We start from the raw sequence: 25,247 nt of genomic DNA, 5'->3' as shown, positions 1-25,247 counted from the left end.
TAGAGAGAGATTTCTTTTGGCGGAGACTGAAGAAGGATGTGGAAGAGTTTGTGCGCAGTTGCTTGGTATGCCAGAAGGTCAAGTTTGACAGGCATAAGGCACAGGGATTGTTACAGCCTTTACCCATACCCACCCGCCCCTGGGAAAATATTGAAATGGATTTCATTTTTTTTTATCTCCCGAGAATACAGAATGATCACGATGATTTTCCGATTACATGGCACACCTGAGACGATTGTCTCCGACATAGACCCCAGATTTATGAGTTTGTTTTGGAAGGCAATTTGGGAGAACATTGGCACGCGGTTGCAGTTCTCGTCATCGTTCCACTTGCAGACTGACGGGCAATTTGAGATTGCCAATTAAGTGATTTTAGATTTATTGAAGTCTTGTATCTCGGATCAGAAGACTCAATGGGAAAAGAACTTACCTTTGGTGGAATTTGCCTATAGTAACACGATACACTCTTCGACGGGGAAGACGCCATGTGAGATTGTTGAAAGTGCTGCGAAGGTTCCATCCTTCTTGAGCACGAAAGATTAGATATTTGAAGCGGATGAATATTCGCGAGACTTGGATACGGCTTTTGCCAAGGTTCGCGAGACTTTGCAGAAGTCTCAAGAACGACAGAAAAAGGCAGCGGATCGCCATCGTCGCGACTGGAAACTGAAGGAGGATGATTGGGTGCTCTTACTTTTGAGAAGGCACGCCTAAGAAAGAAAAAGGGAAAGGAGAGGCTTTTTCCAAAGCTTAGTATGTGATACTACGGACCTTTCCAGATCACTGACAAGATAAATGATCTCTCTTTCCGATTGAAACTGCCAGATACTTGGAGGATTCATAATGCATTGCATGTGAGTCTCTTGAAACCTGTTAAGGGTGATGTGCCTGATGATGGGGAGCCTGATGAGCAACCCAAAGTGGAAGAAAACGAGGAGATCCTTGTTCCTGAACAGATTTTGGCACATAATGATATGAAGAAAGGTAAAGTCCGAAGGCAGTTCTTGGTTTAGTTCAAGAACTTTCCTGCATTTGATGCGAAGTGGATGGAGGAGGAGGACCTAGCAGATACTCCTCGGATTGTGAAACTTTACCTCGATGTTTTGGTTTAGCATAGTCTACTCCAAACGGAACCCAGAATTCAGCTTGGCCGGAGATCTGGTGCAGTGGGATGCACAAGAGGGGAGTCACTCCACTCCTTTGTCAACAGATGCCTCAATTTTGATCAGTCTTAAATGAGAAAGAGAGAGAGAATGCTTTTGCTTTCATGTTTTGACTCTCTGTGAGAGAGAGAGAGCAATTGTTTTTGATTTGAAGCTTTTGGGGCTCTGCTTTTGGGCATCCCTTGTAACCTTTAAATTAGTGGTGAGGGCCTCACTTCTCAGGGCATCTGGACGCAAAGTCTGAGAGTGAAACCCTAACCGCTCTTTTGTACTTTGATGATTGATTAATATAAAAAGAAATACCGAAAGGGGCGCCAGTCTTTGGGGCCAATATCTCTAGGCACAGAACTCCGCCGGGCCAGTGCAAATCTATTGTGATCTGTGAATTGTTTGGAAGTGGTTATTTGGTGCTGTCGCGGTTGATTCTTGACTTGGAGTGTCCAAGTCTGTTACAAACGTACGTTCAGAAAATGCTATGGCTAGAATCCTATCTGCCTGAGATTTTGCAAGGCGTCATTGATGCTCGCAAGGTGAATCATTTTTTATGATTCTGTAAGAAAGAGACTCTAATGGGCGTCGGGAAAACACTGCTCGTGGTAATAACTTGCAAGAGGAAAAGATTGGAAGGAAGTGCCGCCGTGCACAAGGAATCTTCGGATTGGAACCGTCCGCCTACGTTGAGCGATAGCCCGGAACAAGAACCTTCTTTAATGTTATCGCAAATTGTGTTTGTGAAAGAAAGACATCGAGCTTAATGCTGTATGACTTGGGCATTCCCTATGTGGGAGGAGACAAGAGGTTTAATACCCTCTGGACTAACAGGGCAGGATTATGCGCAAGGACATAGACCTAGATTGATTTCTAGGAGGATTATTCTTGTCGGAATTGAGAAGGTAGAATTGAGTTAACAGATTCTCGGATGAGGAAACTTCCAATCTGTTGGAAAGACGCGAATGACGAGTTCTTACATGGCTCATAACTTTAATGAAAGGTGAAGGATATCCTCGAGGTACTAGAGAAAAGACATAAACCGGTAAGGTAAGTATTGAATTATTGAATTATTGTTTAATTTAATTTTTAAGTTCTCTTTTGAGAAAGGACTAGCTCAACTCACCATTGAGCAAGATTTGGAATCTTTCCGGTTTCCCCGACAGTTCAGTTCGACCTCTACAGTTGAGGACAACTGTTTATAAGTGAGAGGGATGTTGCTAAATTAGCTTTATCTGACAGAAAAATAATTCTAAATGAATTATTGGATTTATAAGTGAGAGGGTTTTCTCGCTTGGAACACCAGGAAAAATAATTCTAAATGAATTATTGGAATTTTAAGTGAGAGGGTTTTTCTCAGGAGACATCCGAGTACAGAGTATTCCTAGTGCGTCATTGAAAGTAATGACGGGAGCACTGAGAACGGGAATATCAGTAAGGCCACCAGGAACGGGTACTTCTGATGCGTCACAACGGATGGGTGACAGGGAGCATCAGTAAAGAAGTATCCGACCATCCGGGAACGGACATCTCTGATGCGTCATAGGATGGGTGACAGAGCATCGTGAAGGAGATTGTACCGTAAGTTTGGTAGGAAAGGACTAGGTGATGGGTATTCCTGATGCGTCACAAGGTGGGTGACGGGTGCATCCGAAAGGGGATATCCATAGTCGAGAGGAAATCCGAACTGGAAAGAGGAATATGCGTAAAAGACGCAAGTACAAGAATAAAGATGGGTTCTGAGAAGCTTTTCTTAAAAAGCGAAAAATTTGAACGAGTTTTCCGAGAAGTGCAAACACTTTCGCGTGAGGAATCTATGTCTGCATTGCATTTGTGCATGTGGTTGCATCCAGGGACGCCTGGGAAGTGCTGTGAAAGCATTGTTTTTAACTTATAAGGTTTTATTGAGTTTTTGGGCAGGTTCATACCAATTTTAAAATATGCCGGCCGTCCACTTAATAAGTGGACAGCCACTTAGAAAATAAAGCAACAAAACCAGCCAGCAAATTCTCTCTCCCTATTTCGGGTAGAACAAAAAAAAAAACGGCCACGATCTCTACGCGAGCAGCTATTCGTGTCGTGGTCAAGGAGCTATAAAAGCACCACATGCCCTCACTGAAAAAGGAGTTACCAACGTCAGCAAGAGAAGACTCTGCCACCAGATAACGCAAGAGATCGCGAGACTACGAATCACGGAAGTCGCTTTTCCCGCGCAAGAGCGACAGGTATCTATTGTGGATTCGCCATACGAATTGTTGTCGCGTGTTTGCGTGTGTTTGCAGGTACTTCATCGAGAAGGAGAAGCGAGAAGGCTTCGGCCTACGCTTGGGAATTCCGGAAACAGAATTCGGAAATTGTCTGCGGAGTCTCAACCCCGAGTACATACGGAAAAAGGATTGAGAGCTCGTCTCTCGGATTTCCCTTACGCGAAGGAACGACCATCGAGTCAGAGAATTAGAACGGAGGGGTTTTCTCCGGTTCTTGTGCTTGTAAAAAAATTCTCCCTAATAAAGAATTTTCTTTAAGGGGGGGGGGGGGGGGGGGGACAAGCCCATCTTCTGGTCCCAGTACTGTGTCGATCTTCTCACTCTCTATCTCTCCCTTTATCTATTTCTCTCTATATACTTTGGCTTCAGTATTAAGTGATAAATTCTATTTATCCGAATGTATTTTATATTGTTATGCGCTCCCATTTGTGACAACACTCCAAGATTCGACGAGTTGCCTCTTACTTTAAGGGGAATGCTCGAACTTGGTGGTCCACGCTTCTGCTAAACAAGACTGCACCAGTTAAATGGCTGAAATTTAAGAAGCTTTTTATTTCTTCTTGGCTGACGGAAGAGTATGAACGCGATACACGAGCTGCTTGGAACCATCTTCGGATGACCAAGAGAGATACAGTGGATGCTTACTGTGAGAGATTCCAGAGCTCTTTTCTACCCGCCTCTTCATTCAAGAAGATCTCGTTCAGAGAACAGATTGAGCGGTTCACCTTGGGTCTACCTACAAAGATCCGAGATCACTACTTGGAACAGAAATCAGCTTCTATACAGGAGTTGATGAGTCATGCGAAACGGGGCTTTTCCGTTCACTCTGGCAGTCTGACCTACCCCACCGATGAGGTCATGACACAACGAGCCGAACAGACTTCAGCGAATGAAAGTAGAAAGAGAAAGAGCAACCCAGAGAAGAAGGATGCACGACCCAAGCTTACTCCTCAAGAGAGAGCTCGCTTCATCAGGGAGGGGAAGTGCTTTGGATGCGGGGAACATGGACATATCGCCACGAAGTGCCCTAAAAAGGCACAGAAAGAATAGAATGATAAGGACGACGACAAGCCTTAGAGTTCAAGAGCAGCTGAGGAACGTGGAAGAAAAGGCAAGATGAAAACAGGATTGGTTCCAGATTGTGTGGGTACCAATCCCAACACCATGGACGAGAGTACAGAACTTTGCCGAGCTTGGGACAAAGTGAAAGATCAAGAGGCCCTGATCTTCTTTGAAGTGAAAGATCAAGAGGCCCTGATCTTCTTTGATTCATAAGCATTCCCATCAGAATCCATCAAAATCCTTTAGGGGAATTTTCTAGTGTATTTGACCTATTTTCCCTATTTTTGACATTTTTCACTTATTATTTTTAAGTGACTTTTGTTGGAAAGTAGGTAGGGCAAATTGAGTAAGTTTGTATATAAGCAAACCTAGACTAGCACTAATTGGCAGAAGAGGCAGCAGGAGCACCTTGCTCAACGGGCAACTTCTCAGCAAGACCCTCTCCCCCCCCCCCCCCCCCCCCCCCGGGCAGGAGACTTAGCGTTTCAGCCAAGGACAGCCAGCGTTTTTCTCCATTGCAGATCAGCCCCAGCGTTTTGCATTGCAGACCAACCCGGCAACAGCAAGACACAGCAGAAGCCTAGCATTTTTGCAGAAGCACAGAATTCAGCCCTAGCGTTTTTTATTTGCAAACCAACCTCAGCGTTTTGCAGATTACCGCGACAGAACCTCAAGCAACACCAGCGTTTTCAGTTTTCAGCCTTTAGACATCGCAGAAGAACCCCCGAACCTCGCAGATCTCACCTTCCCGCAGCAGCTCCTCGCCGCACGGTCAATTTCCGCAAGGTTTATAGTTTCAGCCCGGAAAACGCAGATTTCAGCATCTGCGTTTTCAGCGCGTCATCGTCATCGTCATCGACATAGAGTCACAATTCAGCAGATAAAGATTTGCAGATTTCAGACCTTAGCATTTTCAGATTTCAGCCCGTCTCGTCGTCGTCCTCATCGTCATCGACATCGTCGGCAAGTCCAAGCATTGTAGAGATTTGTGCAATCATAAGTAGACCGCTCTTGCCATAGAGAGTGGGGCCTTCGAAGGAGGGTTTTACAACATCTTGGTGTCGTATTCTCTTCTCTCTCTATCTCTCAGTCTCATACACTTGCACGCACAGTGTCCATTCACTTTGTTGTGATCATTGCACTCTATCATTAAGAACGGAAGGCTCTCCCTTCCATAAGAACAAAAGGAACCTTGAGCACAGTTCGGAGCACTCATCTTGAACAAAGTTCAAACATTCATTCCACTGCACCTTACATTGGTATCAGAGCTTTGGCAGTGTTCTGTATCACTCAAGGAAAGAATCACAAGAATTTTTTTTGCTTGTTGCGCAGAATCCAAGTTCGCTTGGGCATGTCGATTCCTAATCGTGTTTTTGAAGAGTGACAGGAATCCCTAGAAAGAAGGGCTTGTCCAACCTCCCCTTGTGCCTCTTTTCACTCATTGAGAGCGGACCGTGGACTTAGCGGCCGGCCAATCGACGTGAGGTGGGAAAAAGCAACCTTGGTGTGAGCACACGGCCGCCAAGGGGTGCGCCGCGGAAAAGAGCAGAACTCGGGTGAAGAGAAGATCCTTCTCTAACACAGATTGCAAGCGAGAGAAGAACCTCAAGACCCTCAAGAACCCAAGAACCCAAGACCCACAAGAACCCAAGTTCCTCGTGAACTTAAGAACCCAAGACCACAAGAACCCACGACTTCAGTGGAAGGTCATCACTCAAAGCGGAATGGATACTTCGCTTGGAGGTGATGAGCATGAGAGAGGCGAAGAAGAATTTTCCCCACCAGGAGGTTTTTCCGACCCTTCCCCTTCCCCATCTATGACAAAGATTGCTCTAACTCCTATGGAGGCTTTGGACCAATTGTTTATGGAACGACGGTTAGACCGCGAAGCACGAAAAGCAGACAGAAAGGCCTACCAAGAAGAACTGGCAGACATAGATCGTGAATATGAAGAAAGCATGGGAGCCATAGAGCATAAGTACGACTTGGAAGACAAAGAAAGTCAAGCCAAATTGGATCGCGAGAACAAAGCTATCAAAGAAAAGAGCGACCAACACATGAAAGAATTCTTGCGACTCTTTTCTATTTTGCAGGTGCAGTTCGTACAAGATCAAGAAAAGGAGACTCTCTCAGTCTCTTCTTCTCCAAAGCAAGACACACATGATTTGCATGATGATGATTTGAATGACAATGATAAGCATGATAATTTGGATGATAATGATGAGCATGATGATTTGCATGCTCAAGATGTGATTTCTCACAAGCATGATGATTTGCATGATCAAGATGTGATTTCTCACAAGCATGATAAGTTGCATGAAGATGATGTGATTGTTCACAAGGATGATGTGTTAGTTGATACTTTCTCTAGTGAAGCTAACCTCATTGCAGATTCAATCAGTCACGAAGAACCAATATTGGCTCTCGAGCCTAGGTCCAAAGAACCCCTTCAGGAAGAACAGATCTTGGCTCTCGAGCCTTGGTCCAAAGAACCCTCACAGGAAGTATTATGTGTTCGCATGATTAGTACGCACGCATTGTACGAGTGTTTCATTCGTGATCGTTTCCTGTATTTTCGTCAACGTCTTTATGAGATCCCTTTTCCTAGGCATGACATATTGTACGTTGAGCACGTTTCACTCATGAATGAGCACGAATGTATGCGGATTGTTCATGAAAAGCTGAAAAGTATGCATTCAAGGAAGTCACATTCCATGTCTCTTCCTTGGCATGACACATTCGTAGAAAGAGCACATGAAAGTATGAGCACCAAGCATGGGCATTTCCGATGTGAATTGCCACAGTTGATTGCTTTAGGTCAGCAAGACAAAATTCGATCTCATTGTTTGCGTATGTGTGGTGAACGGTTTGGCACTCCATCTCTTTGTTCATCTACATTGCATGCACAATCTACTAGGACGACATGATTTTTTCCACTCACTTTACATGGAATAGGTATGTTCATGGTTTTGTTGTCACGTGACACATCCCAACCCTATGTGTCCGTGGACAAGCTACACCACAGCAAGGTTCAATAAGTCCGATCAGTTTAGAATAGCAATGATCTAGCACTTTTCTGAGTCTATTCGTAGACCGTGCATGCCCAGTCACTTAGCATAGATGCATATCCTCCGGTTGCACACAGCATGATCATCAGAATTCCCATTAGAATCCATTCGCATCAGTTAGGGGAATTTTCCATTGCATTTAGCCTATTTTCCTATTTATTGGAATTTTCACTTATTATTTTTAAGTGACTTTCCAACAAAAGTAAGTAGGGCAATTTTGCTAAGTTAATATATAAGCAAATCAAAGTTCACACTTTCTGGCAGAAGAGGCAGCAGGAGCACCTTGCTCAACAGGAAACTTCTCAGCAAGACCAACCCCCGCAACTACTCTGGCGTTTTCTCCACAGAAGACCTAGCGTTTTTGCATCAGATCAGCCTTGGCGATATGTGCACAGCAGATCAGCCCCGGCGTCATCTCACGACACAGCAGATCAGCCTAGCGTTTTTGCATTTGCAGAACCCCGGCGACAGAAGGACCAATTTCAGCCCCTAGCGTTTTTGGATTTCAGCAGCAAATTAAGACCGGCATCATTCACCTAAAGTGTAGCAGATTCAGCCCGTAAAGACCATCGGTTTTCAGCCCTAAGAAACCTCATTTTTCAGCCAAGAAAACGCAGCCAAAACAGTCATTTTCAGCCACCGAAACAGTCTCGAAATTCAGCGATTAGAAGATCTCAGATTTCAGCCGTCGTCGTCGTCGTCGTCATCAGCATAGACCAAGTTGCATAGTCCATTGCATACGCATTGTACACCTTTGTGCAATCAAAGAATAGACCACTCTTGCCGACGAGAGTGGGGCCTTCGGAGGAGGGTTTTACAACCTCTCGGGTGTCGTATCTCTTCTCTCTCCTTCTCTCAGTCTCATTCACTTGCACGCACAATATCCACCCACTTTGTTCGTGATCATAGCATTCTCCATAAGACGGAAAGCTCTCTCTTTCCCTAAGAAATAAAAGGAACCTTGAGCAATAAAGATCACTAATCTTGAGAAAATACAACATTCATTCCGCTGCACCTAGCATTTGTGTTGGAAATGGTTTCAGGAATTTTCAGCCATGGAGATTCTCGAAGAAGAAAGAATCATGACTCTCGACGAAGTTGAAGCATTCAAGGAGACTCAGAAGACTTTGTGTCGCTTTCGGCGCGGCCCAAAGAAGCAAGCGTTGCAGACCTTTATGAAGTTCAAGTACCACACGACCCACACGTCAGAGTGGCCGACGTAGAGTCCCTTCCGGGATTCTGGATGCTATTGGCGATCTCATTCGACACCATACAGTTTGGTACCAGTACCTCACTTTGAAAAGGAGGGGATGTCACGTGGCACATCCAACCCTATGTGTCCGTGGACAAGCTACAGCATGATCAGGGTTCGGTTCAGTCCAGTTAGTCTAGAATAGGAAGTGATCTGACACTTTTGTGAGTCTATTCGCAGACCGTGCATGTCCAGACACTTAGTGTAGATGCATATCCTCTGGTTGCACACAGCATGATCATAAGCATTCCCATCAGAATCCTTCAGGGGAATTTTCCAGTGTATTTGACCTATTTTCCCTATTTTTGACATTTTTCATTATTATTTTCAAGTGACTTTTGTTGGAAAGTAGGTAGGGAAAATTGAGTAAGTTTGTATATAAGCAAACCTAGACTAGCACTAATTGGCACAAGAGCCAGCAGGAGCACCTTGCTCAACAAGCAACTTCTCAGCAACCCCCCCCCCCCCCGGCAGGAAACTTAGAGTTTCAGCCAAGGACAGCCAGCATTTTTCTCCATTGCAGATCAGCCCCAGCGTTTTGCATTGCAGACCAACCCGGCAATAGCAAGACACAGCAAAAGCCTAGCGTTTTTGCAGAAGCACAGAATTCAGCCCTAGCGTTTTTGATTTGTAGACCAACCTCAGCGTTTTGCAGATTACCGCGACGGAACCTCAAGCAACACCAGCGTTTTCAATTTTCAGCCTTTAGACATCGCAGAAGAACCCCCGAACCTCGCAGATCTCACCTTCCCGCAGCAGCTCCTCGCCGCACGGTCAGTTTCCGCAAGGTTTACAGTTTCAGCCCGGAAAACGCAGATTTCAGCATCTGCGTTTTCAGCGCGTCGTCGTCGTCGCATCATCGCCATCAACATAGAGTCAGAATTCAATAGATAAAGATTTGCAAATTTCAGCCCTTAGCATTTTCAGATTTCAGCCCGTCTCGTTGTCGTCCTCATCGTCGTCGACATCGTCGGCAAGTCCAAGCATTGTAGAGATTTGTGCAATCATAAGTAGACCGCTTTCGCCATAGAGAGTGGGGCCTTCGGAGGAGGGTTTTACAACATCTTGGTGTCGTATTCTCTTCTCTCTCTATCTCTCAGTATAATACACTTGCACGCACAGTGTCCATTCACTTTGTTGTGATCATTGCACTCTATCATTAAGAACGGAAGGCTCTCCCTTCCATAAGAACAAAAGGAACCTTGAGCACAGTTCAGAGCACTCATCTTGAGCAAAGTTCAAACATTCATTCCGCTGCACCTTACACACAAGAAATTGCGTAGCTGCTGATAACGTGGCAGATTTTTGAAAATTACGCTGGCTGATGACGTAGCAGGCTGTACGGATTTTCGTCAATTACACTGACAGCTTTTTGGCATTGCTTCTGGGACCAGCAGCTTTTGAGTTTGAAGGCTTTTTACTATAAACTGCTTTTGGGGCCTAGGGCCTTTAAATATAAGGTTAGGGCTCATTCTCTGACATGCTTCCTGGAGAAGGTGCAGAGTCTAGAGTACCGGCTTGTACTGTGTTGATGCAATATAAAGAAATACCGAAAGGGGCGCCAAGGTTTGGGGTCAATACTCTCTGGGGTGGAATTCCACCACTCCGTGTCGCGTCTCTCTCTCACTAGAGGAGCAGAGGAGAAGGGTGCGCGCTTTACATGTGAGAATTTGCGGTCTTAAAGACAAAGGCAATGTGGACGAAGAAGTAAAAGAACTCACAACCTTGATGGGGATTCATGAGCCGACGCACACAAGGGCATGGAGAGTGGGCAACATAAAGAAAAATGGAAGCAGTGGAGAAACCTCAAAAGAAAGAGCACTCATCCTCCGTTTTCCCTCCATGGAAGCAAAGAAGTCATTCTTGAAGAAAAGACCAACTCTTAAAGAGATTGGCATCTTCCTCGGCGATGATCTCACCCTCTCGCAGATCGCTCATATGCAGGAAGTAATGCCGGAGATTAGAGCGGCAAGGGAAAAAGGCAAGATCTCTTTTTACCGAGACGAAAAAGTGGTAATACTAGAACGACGCTCCACATGACGGTGTGAGACTTATGGGACCACACTCAAAGTAGCTCCCTGGAACTGCAATGGATCTATGCGTCTTGATGTGGGTGCCTTTGAGGATAGCTTTACTGGAAGAGACATCATCTTTTACTCTGAGACACACCAAGCCCCAGGGCAATCCATGCCTCACATCAATGGATACAAGTGGGAGACAGCCTACAAACAGGAGACACGCTCAGAGTGCCTCTATCTAGCTATTTGCTACTTTCCCCCGAGTACATCAGTTTATGCATCACCCAGAGGACAGTCCCCTTTCTCTATTTTGGACGATGACATATGGGAGTTCTCTAGGGACGGTGACATTATCATCCTAGGGGACTTCAATGCCAGGACTGCCCATCACCAGGCAGTGTTTTATGATACTTCAGAGGAGATGCTAAGAGAGCTAGATGTTGTAGAGACAGGCCTTTCCAGACTATCACACGATGTGGAATGTACTGAGTATGGGCGACACCTGATAGACATGGGCAAAGCATATGGATTGGCCATCTTGGACGACCTACAGAGATTTCCTGCTTCGGGAGGTTTTACATGCTTCCCACACAGACATGGAGCCAGCACAATAGACTATGTCATGGCACAGCCGAATCTCATCTCTAGTATCCAAGATCTCACAGTTGAGCCCAGACCGATCGGGGTGGCAGTGGATCATGCTCTGGTGTCGATGACCATCTCCTTCCAATTCAGTGTAGCACACAGGCCACGAGTAGCAGCCCCTACTCGCTACACATTCACACGGGAGACGGATTCTGTATACGTGGACGGAATCTACAGACGCCTATGCACTGAGGACCAGGGGCGACCTCTGGAAGAGCTAACTACTATACTGACACAGACATTACATGAGGCAGCAGTAGAAGCATACCCACACACCCAGCCTGAGCATAGCCGCCGATCAGGGAGCATGCCTCAGAACAGCTGGTACAATGAGGAGTGCCGCCAGACTAGAGCCAGACTTCAGAGGGACGTCACTCACAGACAGTCACAGATTGACTTCCGACGCCTGGTGCGGCGGAAGAAGAGGGCTTTTTTGGCTCAACTCGAGCAGGATCTATATCAGCTATTCTTGAGTCAGGACTCGCGTGAGGCGTGGCGGCTCTTTCATGAGCAGTCCCCCCCCCCTGCTATTTCCTCCACAGAGACCTGGGGGCAATACGCATCATCTTTGTACACAGTACCTGGACAGTCGGCCCTTCCCAACCCCCCCGATCCATGCCCACACGCATGTGTCTTTTTCACCGCTGAGATGGTGAAGAAAGCTATTGACAGGATGAAGACTGGGAGAGCATATGATCATGATGGCCTAGTCGCTGAGCATTTCATGCATGCCAAAGACCTACTAGCAGAGCTTCTAGCAGTTATGTTTAATCGGGCCATGTGTGAGGGCCTACCAGACTCTTGGAGCCTATCTACGATCGTACCTATCTTCAGATCAAGAGACCCCATGGAGCCTGGGAATTATCGCACTATTATGATTGGGCACACACTGGCACGGTTGTATGCATCCATTCTGGAGCAACAACTGAGTAGATTGGCAGAGAGGGAAGGGATACGTGCAACTGGGCAGGCAGGATTCAGGAGAGGCTTCTCTACTCTTGACCATATCCTAACACTCAGGGCCATCATCGAAGAAGGCATATCTCATGTGAGACGGATCTATTGTAGCTTTGTGGACTTCCGCAAAGCTTTCGACACGGTACCCAGAGCTAGACTGATGCGCAGACTACAGGAAATGGGAGTACCCACAGAACTCATTTGGGGGATCATGGCATTGTACAGATCAGTAGTGGGGCATGTACGCACCCCGGAGGGACTTTCTACAGCGGTTCACTCCACTATTGGGGTGAAGCAGGGCTGCCCGCTCTCTCCTACTCTTTTCGGTATGTATGTGGATGAGGTTTCTGACTACATTGACAGCGATGGGGATAAAGATGCTCAGTTGGCAGGGACATGGATTCCACTTTTGTTATATGCTGATGACATAGTGTTGATCTCCAAATCCCCAAAAGGAATGCAACGTCAATTGGATGCTTTGCATACGTTTGCCCACGAAAGTGGTTTGTCTATCAACCTGGGTAAAACCAAGGTTATGGTGTTTAATACCACCCCACAGTGGATCAGGAGGTCAACACCTACATTCACATACGGCCAGGAGACTGTGGAGTACACAGACGCTTACACTTACCTTGGAGTGGTTTTTAGCGGACCTGCATTCTCACTCAGAAGAGCAGCAGAGACCAGACTGACTAGAGCCCACGCAGCATTGGGTAGATTGGAGAGGATGTGTTCGCAAATTCAGTTTCAGGAGCCCCGGACGAAGCTCTGGCTCTTTGACACCGTGGTGGCTTCAGCATTGCTCTATGGGGCTGAGATATGGGGACCTTCACTGGATCACCACGGGAGGCCGGGTCGCTCAGACGGATGGGGGAACATGGAGAAACCTCTCGTCTCTATGATCTCGCGGCTCATTAGAGCCAAGGCATCAGTACCACGGGCCATTATCCGAGCAGAGCTAGCGGCCCCCCCACTAGTGGTAGAGGCGCTCACCAGATCAGTCTCCTTCATAAACCGCACATGGGAACTCCCCAGAGACAGATATGCTCGCATAGCACTTGAGTCCTCTCGACAGTTAGCCATACAAGGAGATACAACATGCTGGTATGGGGAGATGACATCATGGTTTCAGGTGCATGGGTTCAGCATAGACAAGCTGCCACCATTCCAGTACTCATTGGATGCACCATCTCTCATTCTTACACAGTCAAAGACCACCAAGCTCATCCGCCAAGACCTGACCCAGCTAGACACCAGGAGGACATGGATACAACCAGCACAAGAACTGGGCACGAAGATGGCTTTCTACAGAGACCACCTTCTCCGGCTTACGGAAGATGGTTTTGTGATGAGACCCAGATACATGGATACCCACCTGTCTCATGGGATACGGTGTGCTATTGGCCAGTTACGCACATCGTCTCACCAGCTGCGGATTGAAACTGGGAGATACAGCGGAGTACCAGCAGAGGCCAGGACATGCCCCTTGTGTGACATGGAACCTGAGACAGAGCTGCATTATACATGCCGCTGCCCCGTCTACTACGAAATTCGAGGCCGCTTCCATTGCTTGTTCAGAGAGGGTTTTGGACCACTCTCAAGAGTAATGGGATACGAAGATCAAAGATGCCTGGGTTTGTTCTTGCTCGAGCTGCGCAGACACAGAGAGAGCCTGATGAATGGTGAGGCTAACCAGTCTCAAAGACGGATTACAGACTTCTTTAGAGCAGACACGGGAAATCCGCAAGAGCCACTCTGATCGCAGACTTTGTTTGTGAAGGAAGATATCGAGATTAATACTCATGATTTGGGCATTCCCTATGTGGGAGGACACAAGAGGTTTAATACCCTCTCGACTAACAGCGCAAGATTATGCGCAAGGACAGATACCTAGATTGATTTCTAGGAGGATTATTCTTCTCGGGATTGAGAAGGTGGAATTGAGTTAACAGATTCTCGGATGAGGAAACTTCCGATCTATTGGAAAGACGCGAATGACGAGTTCTTACATGGCTCATAAGTTTGATAATTGGTGAAGGATATCCTCGAGGTACTAGAGGAAGGACATGAACCGGTAAGGTAAGTATTGAATTATTGAATTTTTGAATTTCTATTTAAATTAATTTTAAAGTTCTCTTTTGAGAAAGAACTAGCTCAACTCACCATTGAGCAAGATTTGGAATCTTTCCGGTTTCTCCCCGGCAGTTCAGTTGGACCTCTACAGTTGAGGACAACTGTTTATAAGTGAGAGGGATGTTGCTAAATTGGCTTTATCTTACAGAAAAATAATTCTAAATGAATTATTGGATTTATAAGTGAGAGGGCTTTTCTCACTGGAGACATCCGAGTACAGAGTATTCCTAGTGCGTCATTCAAAGTAATGACGGGAGTACTGAGAACGGGAATATCTGTAAGGCCACCAGGAACGGGTACCTCTGATGCGTCACATCGGATGGGTGACAGGGAGCATCGGAAAGAAGTATCTGACCATCCGGGAACGGACATCTCTGATGGGTCATAGGATCGGTGACATGGAGCATCGTGAAGGAGATTGTATCGTAAGTTCGGTAGGAAAGGACTAGGTGATGGGTATTCCTGATGCGTCACAAGGTGGGTGACACGTGCATCAGAATTCATCCATAGTCGGGAGGAAATTCCGAACTGTGTTAGAATTGTGCACAAGGAAAAGCAAGCACTTGAATGAAGATGGGTTCAGAGGAAACTTTGAGGAAAAACAGATGCTTTCTGAGAAAGCGAGATTGCTTTTCGGGAAAGCAAATGCTTTCCCGCGAGGAAGTTTATGTTTGCATTGCAATTGTGCGTGTGATTGCATCCAGGGAAGCTTGGGAAGTGCTGTGAAAGCATTGTTTTTAACTTATAAGGTTTTATTGAGTTTTTGGACAGGTTCATACTATTTTTTTAAATACGCCGGCCGCCCATTTAATAAGTGGGCAGCCATCTGATAAATAAGGCAACAGATCAGCCAGCGTTTTCTCTCTCTTTTTCTAGCAGAACGGAAAAAAAAAAAAAAAAAAATATATATATATATATATATATATATATATATATATATATATATATATATATATATATATATATATATTATTTATTTTTATTTTTTTCAGAAACGGCCGCGATCTCTACGCGAGCAGCTATTAGTGCCCGTGGCTAGGAGCTATAAAAGCATCACATGCCCTCACTCAGAGAGGAGGACCAATCTTTGCAAGGAGGAGATGCTGCTGCAGATTTCAGCCGTAAAGAAGACGTTGCAGGTGATGCCCATGGCTGCCCCAAGTGTACCACATGTCGCCAAGACCCAGTGCGCGAGTTCCCTCGCGAAGAAGTGCCTACGAAGCGTGTTTCCATCGCGACAAGTTGCTGTTTTTCTCTGTTTTCAGCCCTTAAACGTTGCAGACGGGGCTGATTTACGAGAAGGAACCCAAGAACACACCTCTTTTGTGTGTAGGATTGGAAGAGAGGATTTTCTATGGAGAGATCTCTTCCGAGGAATTGCTTTTCGAGAATCGAGTTGCGTTTCGAGCGTCGAGACTTTGAAGGCAACGATTTTCATGTTCTGATCTTTGAGTATTTGATTGCAAGTGTACTTCCTCTTCGTGAGGGAGTAGGAGCAAAGGAAGGCATGAGCCTCTGCAGGAGAAAAGCGCTCTGAGGAACTAGAGCCAGATCAGCCCAAGGGTTTCGTACCCGAGTTTGGGAAGTAGATCCACGGATCGGAGAGAGGTAGTCTCTCAAGTTGTGATCCGGAAGTTGAGATTCCCAAGTAAGGACTTCATGTCCGGGAAAGCAGAGTTGTTCTGCGGGAAGAGGACTCTGGAAAGAGAGTTGGAAAAGAGTTACAGGGATGCCATGCCCTGAGTCTGGAAGGTGAGATCCAGAGGCGAGAACCTTGATTCTCGAGGATTTGGAATAAGGAACAGAAGTTCCTTGGAATAGGGTTTTGCCCTAGGAATCGGAAGCTAAGGCTTCCGGGAAACCATCAAGTCTTATTCTAGAACGAACGTGGTAATACGTTCGGTTCAAGTGCTTGTATAGACTTCTCCGCAGTAATAAAGATACTATTACGAGGGGGGGGACCAGCCCATCTTCTGGTCCCCAGTACTGTGTCGATCTTCTCACTCTCTATCTCTCTCTCTATTTATTTCTCTCTATATCCTCTTGCTTCAGTAATAAGTGATAAATCCTATTTATCCGAATGTATTTTATATTGTTATGCGCTCCCGTTTGTGACAGTCAGTGGTCTCACAAGAGTAAGGTTGTACCTTGACACTTCTAGTTAAATAAAGAAATACCACCAAGGGCGCTCCACTTAAGGGCAAATGCACTCTGAAAATGAGCTACGCTACTTCCATGTTGTCTACAAAGTGCAAGTGTGATTTGATTTGGATTCTGTTCAGTTTCACTTTCTGTGTACGAGTGGATCATCCAACCCACGGGTGATTACACAAACACATTAAAACAGAGCCTCAGTGTGTTTAGATCCACATATCTTGGCAGTGCCCTGGTGCTTTCAGCTTTGCCAGAAAATGTACATCTTTAATAGTGAGTCTCACCTCTATGCTCTAGAATCGATGTTACTATACCAAAATTCTCAAAAGAAGCATTGCATACAGAAGTTTAAGCAAGTACAGTTAGCTAAAGCATGAGACTATCAACTATCTAGGTAACACCACGAAGCTCGCATGTGCTATCCCCTAGGTTCCTTCATGCATTTCCACACATTGTGATCAGCCAATCGGCTAGAACAAGCTGGATTGAGATTCCTATGGAGTAAAAAACGAAGCAAACCCTAGATCACGCAGAATGCCTGCACTCATTAGCATCAACTTTCTTCTTTTCATTAGCGGTTCAAGTGAGAGGAAGCAAACAGGAAACCTAGATTTGACAAAGACACACACACACACACACACACACACACACACACAAAGAGAGAGAGAGAGAGAGAGAGAGAGAGAGAGAGAGAGAGAGAGAAGAAACATACCGTCCCCATCCTTGTCGAAGAGGCTGAAAGCTTCTTTAAACTCTGAGATCTGGTCTCCAGAAAGCTGCTCGACCATCTTCGTTACCGCACTGCGAGCTCTTTGAGTCTGTGCTTGCAGCTGCTGGCGAGCTCAACGATGGAGTTGTCTTGTTCCAGTCAATTCCACTTCCCCTTTACGCCAACTTTTGCCATTCGTGATTTAAACGGACTTGAAGAGGGTGATATTACGTGGAAATTTCAACACACAAAATCTCGACTAAATAAATGACACCGCATGGTCTCTAAGTGATAAGTATAAATATAGGCACATTGCATGACTTTGATATAAATATAAATATTCTAAAGCCTTTGTGAAGGTCATGGTGAGGTTTTTTTTCTTTTTGGCCACACTCACAATTAACATCCAAAGAATACAATTGCCCTAAAGCACTACATATGCCTTAAGGTGGAATAGATTCCATAAGGGGCTCGCCGCTTGGGCACAGCTACAATTGACACCAAAACAGGAGTGCTACAATATATCTTTCAAGTGGTCTAAGCAGCTCAATGCATGGTGTCACTCTTTGTCATTAACTGTATATCCTCTTTTAGCTCCTACAGCATAAATGAGCTCAGTGCTTAGACACTCAATGTCAACAAATTAGGCTTTTTTAAGCCATGCATGGAAGGCTTTGGTACGTTTACACGATGGATCGTGTTTGTTTGGGATCCCCATTTGCAAAGTTGCTAGTGGTTACATATGGTGTGGATAAAGGTGTGTTATTAACCGAGTTGGTGTGATAGTGTTTTGAGCCAGTTCAAATTCAGTCTATGCACATGATTTTTTATGCATCGTTCTTTCCCGAGAAGTGGCTATATGATGAAATATTGTCAAAATTAATCTTTCCATCATGTGGTGCCAAATTCCAATTCACTTTTAAAAAATTCCTTGTGAGCTTGCCATAGTCTCCTGCTTGATAGTGGCAGTGTCTATGTCAGAGACATGAAACGCTTTAACATTACAAATTTTGATGGTAGAAACTTCTCGAATAGATACACGATGTTCTTAATAAGCAACTAGAACTTTTGAAAGTATTAACAGCTAAGCCTGCTATAATGTTTGAATCATTGTACTTCATTGTGGTCGATGAGACGACCATAGAATCACTTTGGAGAAATTTATGCATCACTTATAAGAAAGAGACTATTTCTAACAAGGTCTACCCTATGAAGAAGCTCTTTGCCTTGAGAACAAAATAAGATAGCATTGTTGCCTCACATTCATGAGTTCAAGCATATTTTCAGCCAGTTGGAAGCTAAAAAGTTCAGGAATATTTTCAACCAGGTGGAGGCTCAAAATTGAGCTTAGATGTGGAAGTTCACGCTATTATATGCTTGTTATGCTCTCTAGCTGCATCATGGGACTTGCCATTAAAAATTTTAAACTTGTTGGGAGAACTTTGATGATGTGGTTAGCGGCTTGTTGATAGAGGAGATTGGATGGGAGTGTGTTTAACAAAGTAGACATATTGGAGTCCTCCCTATTGATAGAGATGGAAAGCATGTGCAAGGGAGGATTAGTAGCAGAACACTCTCTAATCTTCAATGGTGAGCCACCAAGCTATGGAGGGTGAAGCGTCGAGCTCACCATTGTGTTAGGTTTAGAGAAATGAAGATTAGAGTTAGGGTTGCGCTTAGAGCAAGAGCATAAAGGTAGAGTTTAGACACAATTATAGGATTCAAAAGTGCATAGATTCATTAGAAAAGAGCCTCCTAAATAATCTTGGTGCTTTACAATCATTGGCAAATGTTATTGCACGCTCTTGCTATTGGGCCATGTCATTATTTCATCCTTCCTAGGTGGCTAGGTAGCTTTGCCATAGGAGCCACAAGTTGGGCTTATCCCAACAATCAGCCCCTTAAGCCAAACTTGGGGCTTTTACAAAGATTATGTCCTGGTGTCATAGTGCCTAGGACTCTTGTTGGATACATATACAAGGTTCTCATGATACATCATGGCAATTCTCACGGGATTTAACACTTCATGGTTCTCAATTGGATACATCGTGGCTATTCTCAGTGGATTTAGCGACCATGGTTCAATCAAATACCATATCTAGGGTCTCACGAGAACTTAAGCCTCATACAAATCTTTGTGTATAAACAAATTCATATGAAGAGGATATTGGGTCCTCTTCTCGCATATCATGTTTGTTGATGATGCCCTTTGCCTCGTAATATTCTTCTTCAATGTTGGTCCATTTTGTCAAGGATGAAATTTCCATAGTCGATGGTGAAAGACACGTATACATTTCAAATGTGATGCTTATGTGTGTGCATAAGATAATGGTGGTCTTATCTTAGAGGATGTCTCTGGAACCCAGTGAGAAATGGCACATTGATATTATCATAGCAAACATTTTTCCTTTTGTTTGTCATCGTTTGGAAGGCTTGAGAAGTGGCCCAGAAGCCTTAGAAGCTTGGTAGATACCAATTGTTGGAGTGGATCTTAAAATAAGACCCCATATAAATAAACAAAAAAGGTGTTGACTACAGGTAGCAGCGTAGGTAGTGAGCAGGTTGGTGGGGTTGAGGGATCTTGAACAGGAAAGATGATAGGCAACCTCAGAGTGTCTGCAGCAGACACAATAGTGAGCAAGATGTCATGTGATAGTACCGGGTTGGTAGGTAGTGCTTCTTACTCATGTGCTACAATAGGGATTAATTGGCAAGTGGCATAGAAAGTTGCCAATTCAGGTTTCAGATATGAAGACCATGGCATCAAATGTTGGTGGGTTGTACTTTTATTGAGATAGCAAATGCAACAATTGTTGTATGAAAAAGTGCTTATGCTTGAATGGGTTGGACGGTGTTGTAATTACAGATGGCTATGGCACTTGTGTGAATCAATCCGAGTGGTTGATGATGGATACAATGACAAGAAAGCTACTAGTAGTGCTTGCTACAGGTTGGGCCGAGGCACGTGGGTATGAGCCAAAAGGGGATAAAAACACCTTTGTATCCACCCAAGGGTGGCTCCCACCAATATACACACACGTACATACCCACCCTTGAGAGTCCTTAATTGCACAAACATAGTCCTTAATGGCTCTGTTAAAAGCTGAGACAAAGGGCTATTTTGAGAGCTCAATTGGAGAGTCAAATGATATGTGATTTAGGCTTTTGATAGACCTATATGATGACCTTGAAGAACACTCCACACACACACACACACACACACAACTTGCATAATGAAATGAGGGATATAATGAAAGCTAAAGTGATGCAAATTTGGCAAAAAATTGAGTACAATTAGATGCAAAATGTGCTAGGAAGAAATCCAAACACTAATTTCACTTGGAATTACCATCGATTGGCCCTAGACTTGTGTAATCACAAAGGAGAAAGTGTCAGATGGTGAGTGCAAGCTTGATTGGCAAAAGGGGATTATGACAATGCAACCTGATTGACAAATGCACAAAATCATGCAATGATGGAATTCCACTAATCACAAGCTGACTAATTAAGAAGGGTAGTGGCTCATTGAAATTGCCAAGGGCATGCCCAAGCTTAATTGATGACTCTAGTGATTAAAGAGAGAGAAACAAATAATGGAGAGCATCACCTTGGCTTTGATACCAACTGCAAGGGAGGATTAGTAGCAAAGCATGCTCTTCAAGCTTCGATGGTGAACTATCAAGCTATGGAGTGTGTAGCCTCAAGCTCACATGGTGTTAGGGCTATAGTAATGAAGATTAGAGTTAGGGTTGCGCTTAGAGCAAGAGCATAAAGATAGAGTTTAGACACAATGATACGATTCAAAAGTCCATAGATTTATTAGAAAAGAGCCTCCTAAATAGTCTTGGTGCTTTACAATCATTGGCCAGTGCGATTGCACCCTTTTGCTATTGGACCATGTCGTTATTTCATCCTTCCTAGGTGGATTTCCCATAAGAGTCAAAAGTTCGGCTTATCCCAACAGCATGCAGTTTAGGGGAAAGTTGCACAAAAGAAGTAAGCCTTCTGGCAATCACAATAAATCAAGAGATAGAAAGGACATAAAGGCCTATTATTGTAGGGAAAAGGGCACATAAAGAAGAACTATTATAACTGAAAAGAGGAAAAGAAGAAAGACAAATCATGATGATGGGCAAGAAAGTGGATAAGATAAAGCCAAATTTGAAGAGGTTAATGTAATCACTCGTGATGACATTGATATATTGGTTGCCTCTTCCTTCATTGCATGCTTCTTGATGATCATATGTGTGTTGGAATTAGGGTTGCAGAGAAACACACACAGCTTGGAGAAGATGAAGGAAGCTCAAGGCACACAATAGAGAGTGTGTTACTTAGTGTGCAATGGAAAGATAGATAGCCCTAGAGTGATGGACGTATATACAATGCACGGGGGAAAAAACCTCCTAAAGAGGGAAAAAATGCCCCGGCGGTCCTAGTGTGTTCACACACATCACCACCACACGTATATGGTAACAAATCCCGCCTGGAGTGATGCAGTGAACGAGAGCTGGCACATGATTAAAGGGAAGTGCCATGCCCTGAGGACAGGATCAGTCCACAAAGGGGAGTAATCCCAAAGCTTTGCGGAAAGCTTCAAGCTTCTCACGAGACAATGCCTTTGTGAAAAGATTTGCAAGGTTGTCCTGTGTTGGCACATAAGCCAAGCTGATCTCTCCTGCTGAGAGCCTCTCCTTGACATAGTGGTAATGCACCTCAATGTGCTTTGTGCGAGCATGAAAAACTGGGTTCCTCGCAACTGCCAATGCGCTCTGACTGTCAGTGTAGATAGTGTTGGCAGTGTCCTGTCCAACACCCAAATCATCCATAAGGCGTCTCGGCCATACACACTCAACCGTAGCTGTGAAGACTGCCCTGTACTCAGCCTCACAACTCGAAGTGGCCACAGTAGGTTGCTTCTTGCTCAACCATGATATACATGAACTGCCAAGCATGAAACAAAAACCACTTGTGGACACTCGCGTGTCAAAACAACCAGCCCAATCTAAGTCCGAAAAAGCATGTAAGTCTGGCGGCAATGATCCCCCCTTGGGATAAAACAAGACAAGATGTAAAGTGCCACTAAGGTAGCGGAAAATCCTCTTGACAGCCTGCCAATGCTTACACCTTGGGCTATGCATAAATCTGCTGACCTGTGAGAGTGCAAACTGAATATCTGGCCTCGTGTTGCATACATAACTGAGGCAGCCAACAGTAGTTTGGTAAAGAGTGACATCAGCAGGATCACCAGCATCATGTAGACTCAACTTCAAACCTGTTTACATGGGAGTGGCAATAGGTTTGCAATCCTCAAGTCCAAACTTACATAGCAATGTCTCTATGTAACTTTTCTGACACAAGGCAATACCACCATCACACTGCTTAAACTGCATACCCAAATAATGATGCAACAGCCCCAAATCTTTCATCTTGAAAGTAGCATTCAAATCAGCCTTAAATTCAGAAATATGTCTCTCATTTGGTCCAGTGATCAGCAAATCATCAACATAAAGCACCACAATGAGAAGTACATCACCCTCACGCTTTACATACAATGTGCTTTCTGTTGGACTGTTACGAAAGCCTTGTTTGACCAAATGAGTGTCAGCTTTCTCATACCAAGCACGAGGAGATTGCTTCAACCCATACAAAGCCTTGTTACATTTGCACAATTTTTCCTCTTGTCCTTTTATGACAAAACCGCGAGGCTGCGTTAAATAAACTTCCTCAAATATGTCACCATTCAAGAAAGCAGTAACAATGTCTGATTGATGTACATCCCAACCAAAATGAGCTGCCAATGCACATAGAAAATGCACAGTAGTCATACGACAAGTGGGAGCAAAAGTCTCTTCATAATTTATGCCTTTTTGTTGTGCATAACCCTTTGCAACAAGTCGAGCCTTATGGCGATCGATCTCACCATCCGGCTTGCGTTTCAACTTGTAAACCCACTTCGTACCAATGGCCTTTTTGCCAGGAGGCAAATCACATAAAGTCCATGTGTCATTTTCTATAAGTGCATCATATTCTGATTGCATGGCAGCCATCCAATTTTTTGAATTTTGTGCTTCATCAAAAGTGAGAGGCTCCTCGACATCATGTAAGCTAGACACAGCCAAAGCATAACAATCTGATGCATAAGATGCATGGCGAGAGCCTGAACGAGTACGACTAGACAAAGGTGCATCCAATTTACTGTCACACAAAGTGTGCACCAGCCATTTTGGCATACCTCTAGCCTGCTCATTTTCAGCCCTTTCCTCATCAAGTACATCATGTACATCTGCATCAGTAATAGGCTGATCTAGAACATTTTCAGAAACCCCCATAGGCTGTACATTTGCCTCATTGGAACTTACATTCGTATTTCGACCACTGAAAAGAGGCAACAAAGTGTCATAAATGTCCTGTGAGCTTACATTACTGTCTGTAGTACATGACAGCAAGGGCTGAATAGAATCTTCCACAAACACTACATCCCGTGAAACCAGAATACGTTTTGTTTGCGGATGATACAACCTGTAACCTTTGCTTTCAGCACTATAACCAACAAAAATACATTTGACAGCCTTACCATCCAATTTTATGCGCTGCACTTGTGGCACCAAAGCATATGCCAAACTGCCAAAAACATGCATGTGCTCAATAGAAGGCTTTCTACCATGCCATGCTTCATATGGAGTAATAGACTGCAAAGCTTTCGTAGGACACCTGTTAAGTACATAAGTGGCACACATAATGGCCTCAAGCCAAAAAGAATGCGGCAAAGCTTGACTTTTGACCATACATCGTGCCATTTCCGTCAGTGATCTGTTTTTCTTCTCAGCAACACCATTTTGCTGAGGTGTATAAGGCACTGTACATTGGTGTTTTATCCCACGACTAGCCAGAAATGCATTAAATTCATGAGACATATACTCCCCCCCTCCATCAGAACGGAGGGTGCCCATAGTACATTTCGAGACATTTTTCAGCCATAGCCAGAAATTGTTTGAAGCACATAAAAATTTCGGACCTCACTTTAAGAGGAAATACCCATGCATGCCTGGAGTAATCATTAATGAAAGTCACGAAGTACAGGTAATTGCCCAAGGACGGAGTTTGCATGGGCCCACAAACATCACTATGCACAAGCTGCAACCTGCATGTGGCCCAAACTGAACCATCCTTTGGAAACTTAGAACGCTACATCTTACCCAAAATACAGCCTTCACAAACATGTTTGACAGGTGCTTCAAGAGGTGGCAAAGAAGCAACCATATCAGATTTCTGCAAACGCAGCAAATTGGCAAAATTCAGATGACCAAAACGTGCATGCCAAAGTTTTGCATCTGAAATAGCCCTTGAATCTGCAACAACATTTGCAAAATTTTGTCCACACTTGTCATACAAAGTGAGCTTATACAACCCACGGCACAAAAGCCCAGATGCAACAATTTCATCACCGAAACTGAGATCATGAACTGTACATCTGTCATCCACAAATTTGACTACAAGTCCAAGCCTAGCAAGTGCGGATACAGACAAGAGATTCTTCTTGATCCCAGGTACATAAAGTGCATCAACAAGTGTGAAGGAACTGCCATTAGTAGCAGTGAGCACAATCTTTCCAACTCCATGAACTGGATAAGAGGCGTTGTTGGCACAAGTGGCTGAATTCCCATGAGGGACAGACTCAAGAGAGGTAAACAATTCACAATGTGAGGTAATGTGCTTTGTAGCACCACTGTCAAAATACCACACATGTGAATCTGCAGCAACTGACAAGCATGCATCATGGACAACAGGATTGTAAGTGCACTCTGCGCTAAAAGCCCATTCTGCATCAACA

The 25,247-nt window shown here is 44.5% G+C and overlaps 1 protein-coding gene across 1 annotated transcript in view; it reads right to left on the bottom strand.

The window, feature by feature from the left end:
• The window catches only part of LOC147461714 (calmodulin-6-like), a 30,432-nt gene extending 12,818 nt beyond the window's left edge, over positions 1-17,614 (bottom strand). Inside the window, exon 1 of the mRNA XM_086509183.1 lies at positions 17,420-17,614. Coding sequence (XP_086365309.1) covers positions 17,420-17,495 — 76 coding nt within the window. The 5' untranslated portion in view covers positions 17,496-17,614. The remainder of the gene's footprint in view (positions 1-17,419) is intronic.
• Positions 17,615-25,247: the final 7,633 nt, after the last annotated feature.

The sequence above is a fragment of the Adiantum capillus-veneris genome, chromosome 3 (genome assembly GCF_014529385.1).
Source record: "Adiantum capillus-veneris isolate H3 chromosome 3, ASM1452938v2, whole genome shotgun sequence".
NCBI classification, from domain to species: Eukaryota; Viridiplantae; Streptophyta; class Polypodiopsida; order Polypodiales; family Pteridaceae; genus Adiantum; species Adiantum capillus-veneris.
This window is presented reverse-complemented; position numbering and strand designations above follow the sequence as displayed.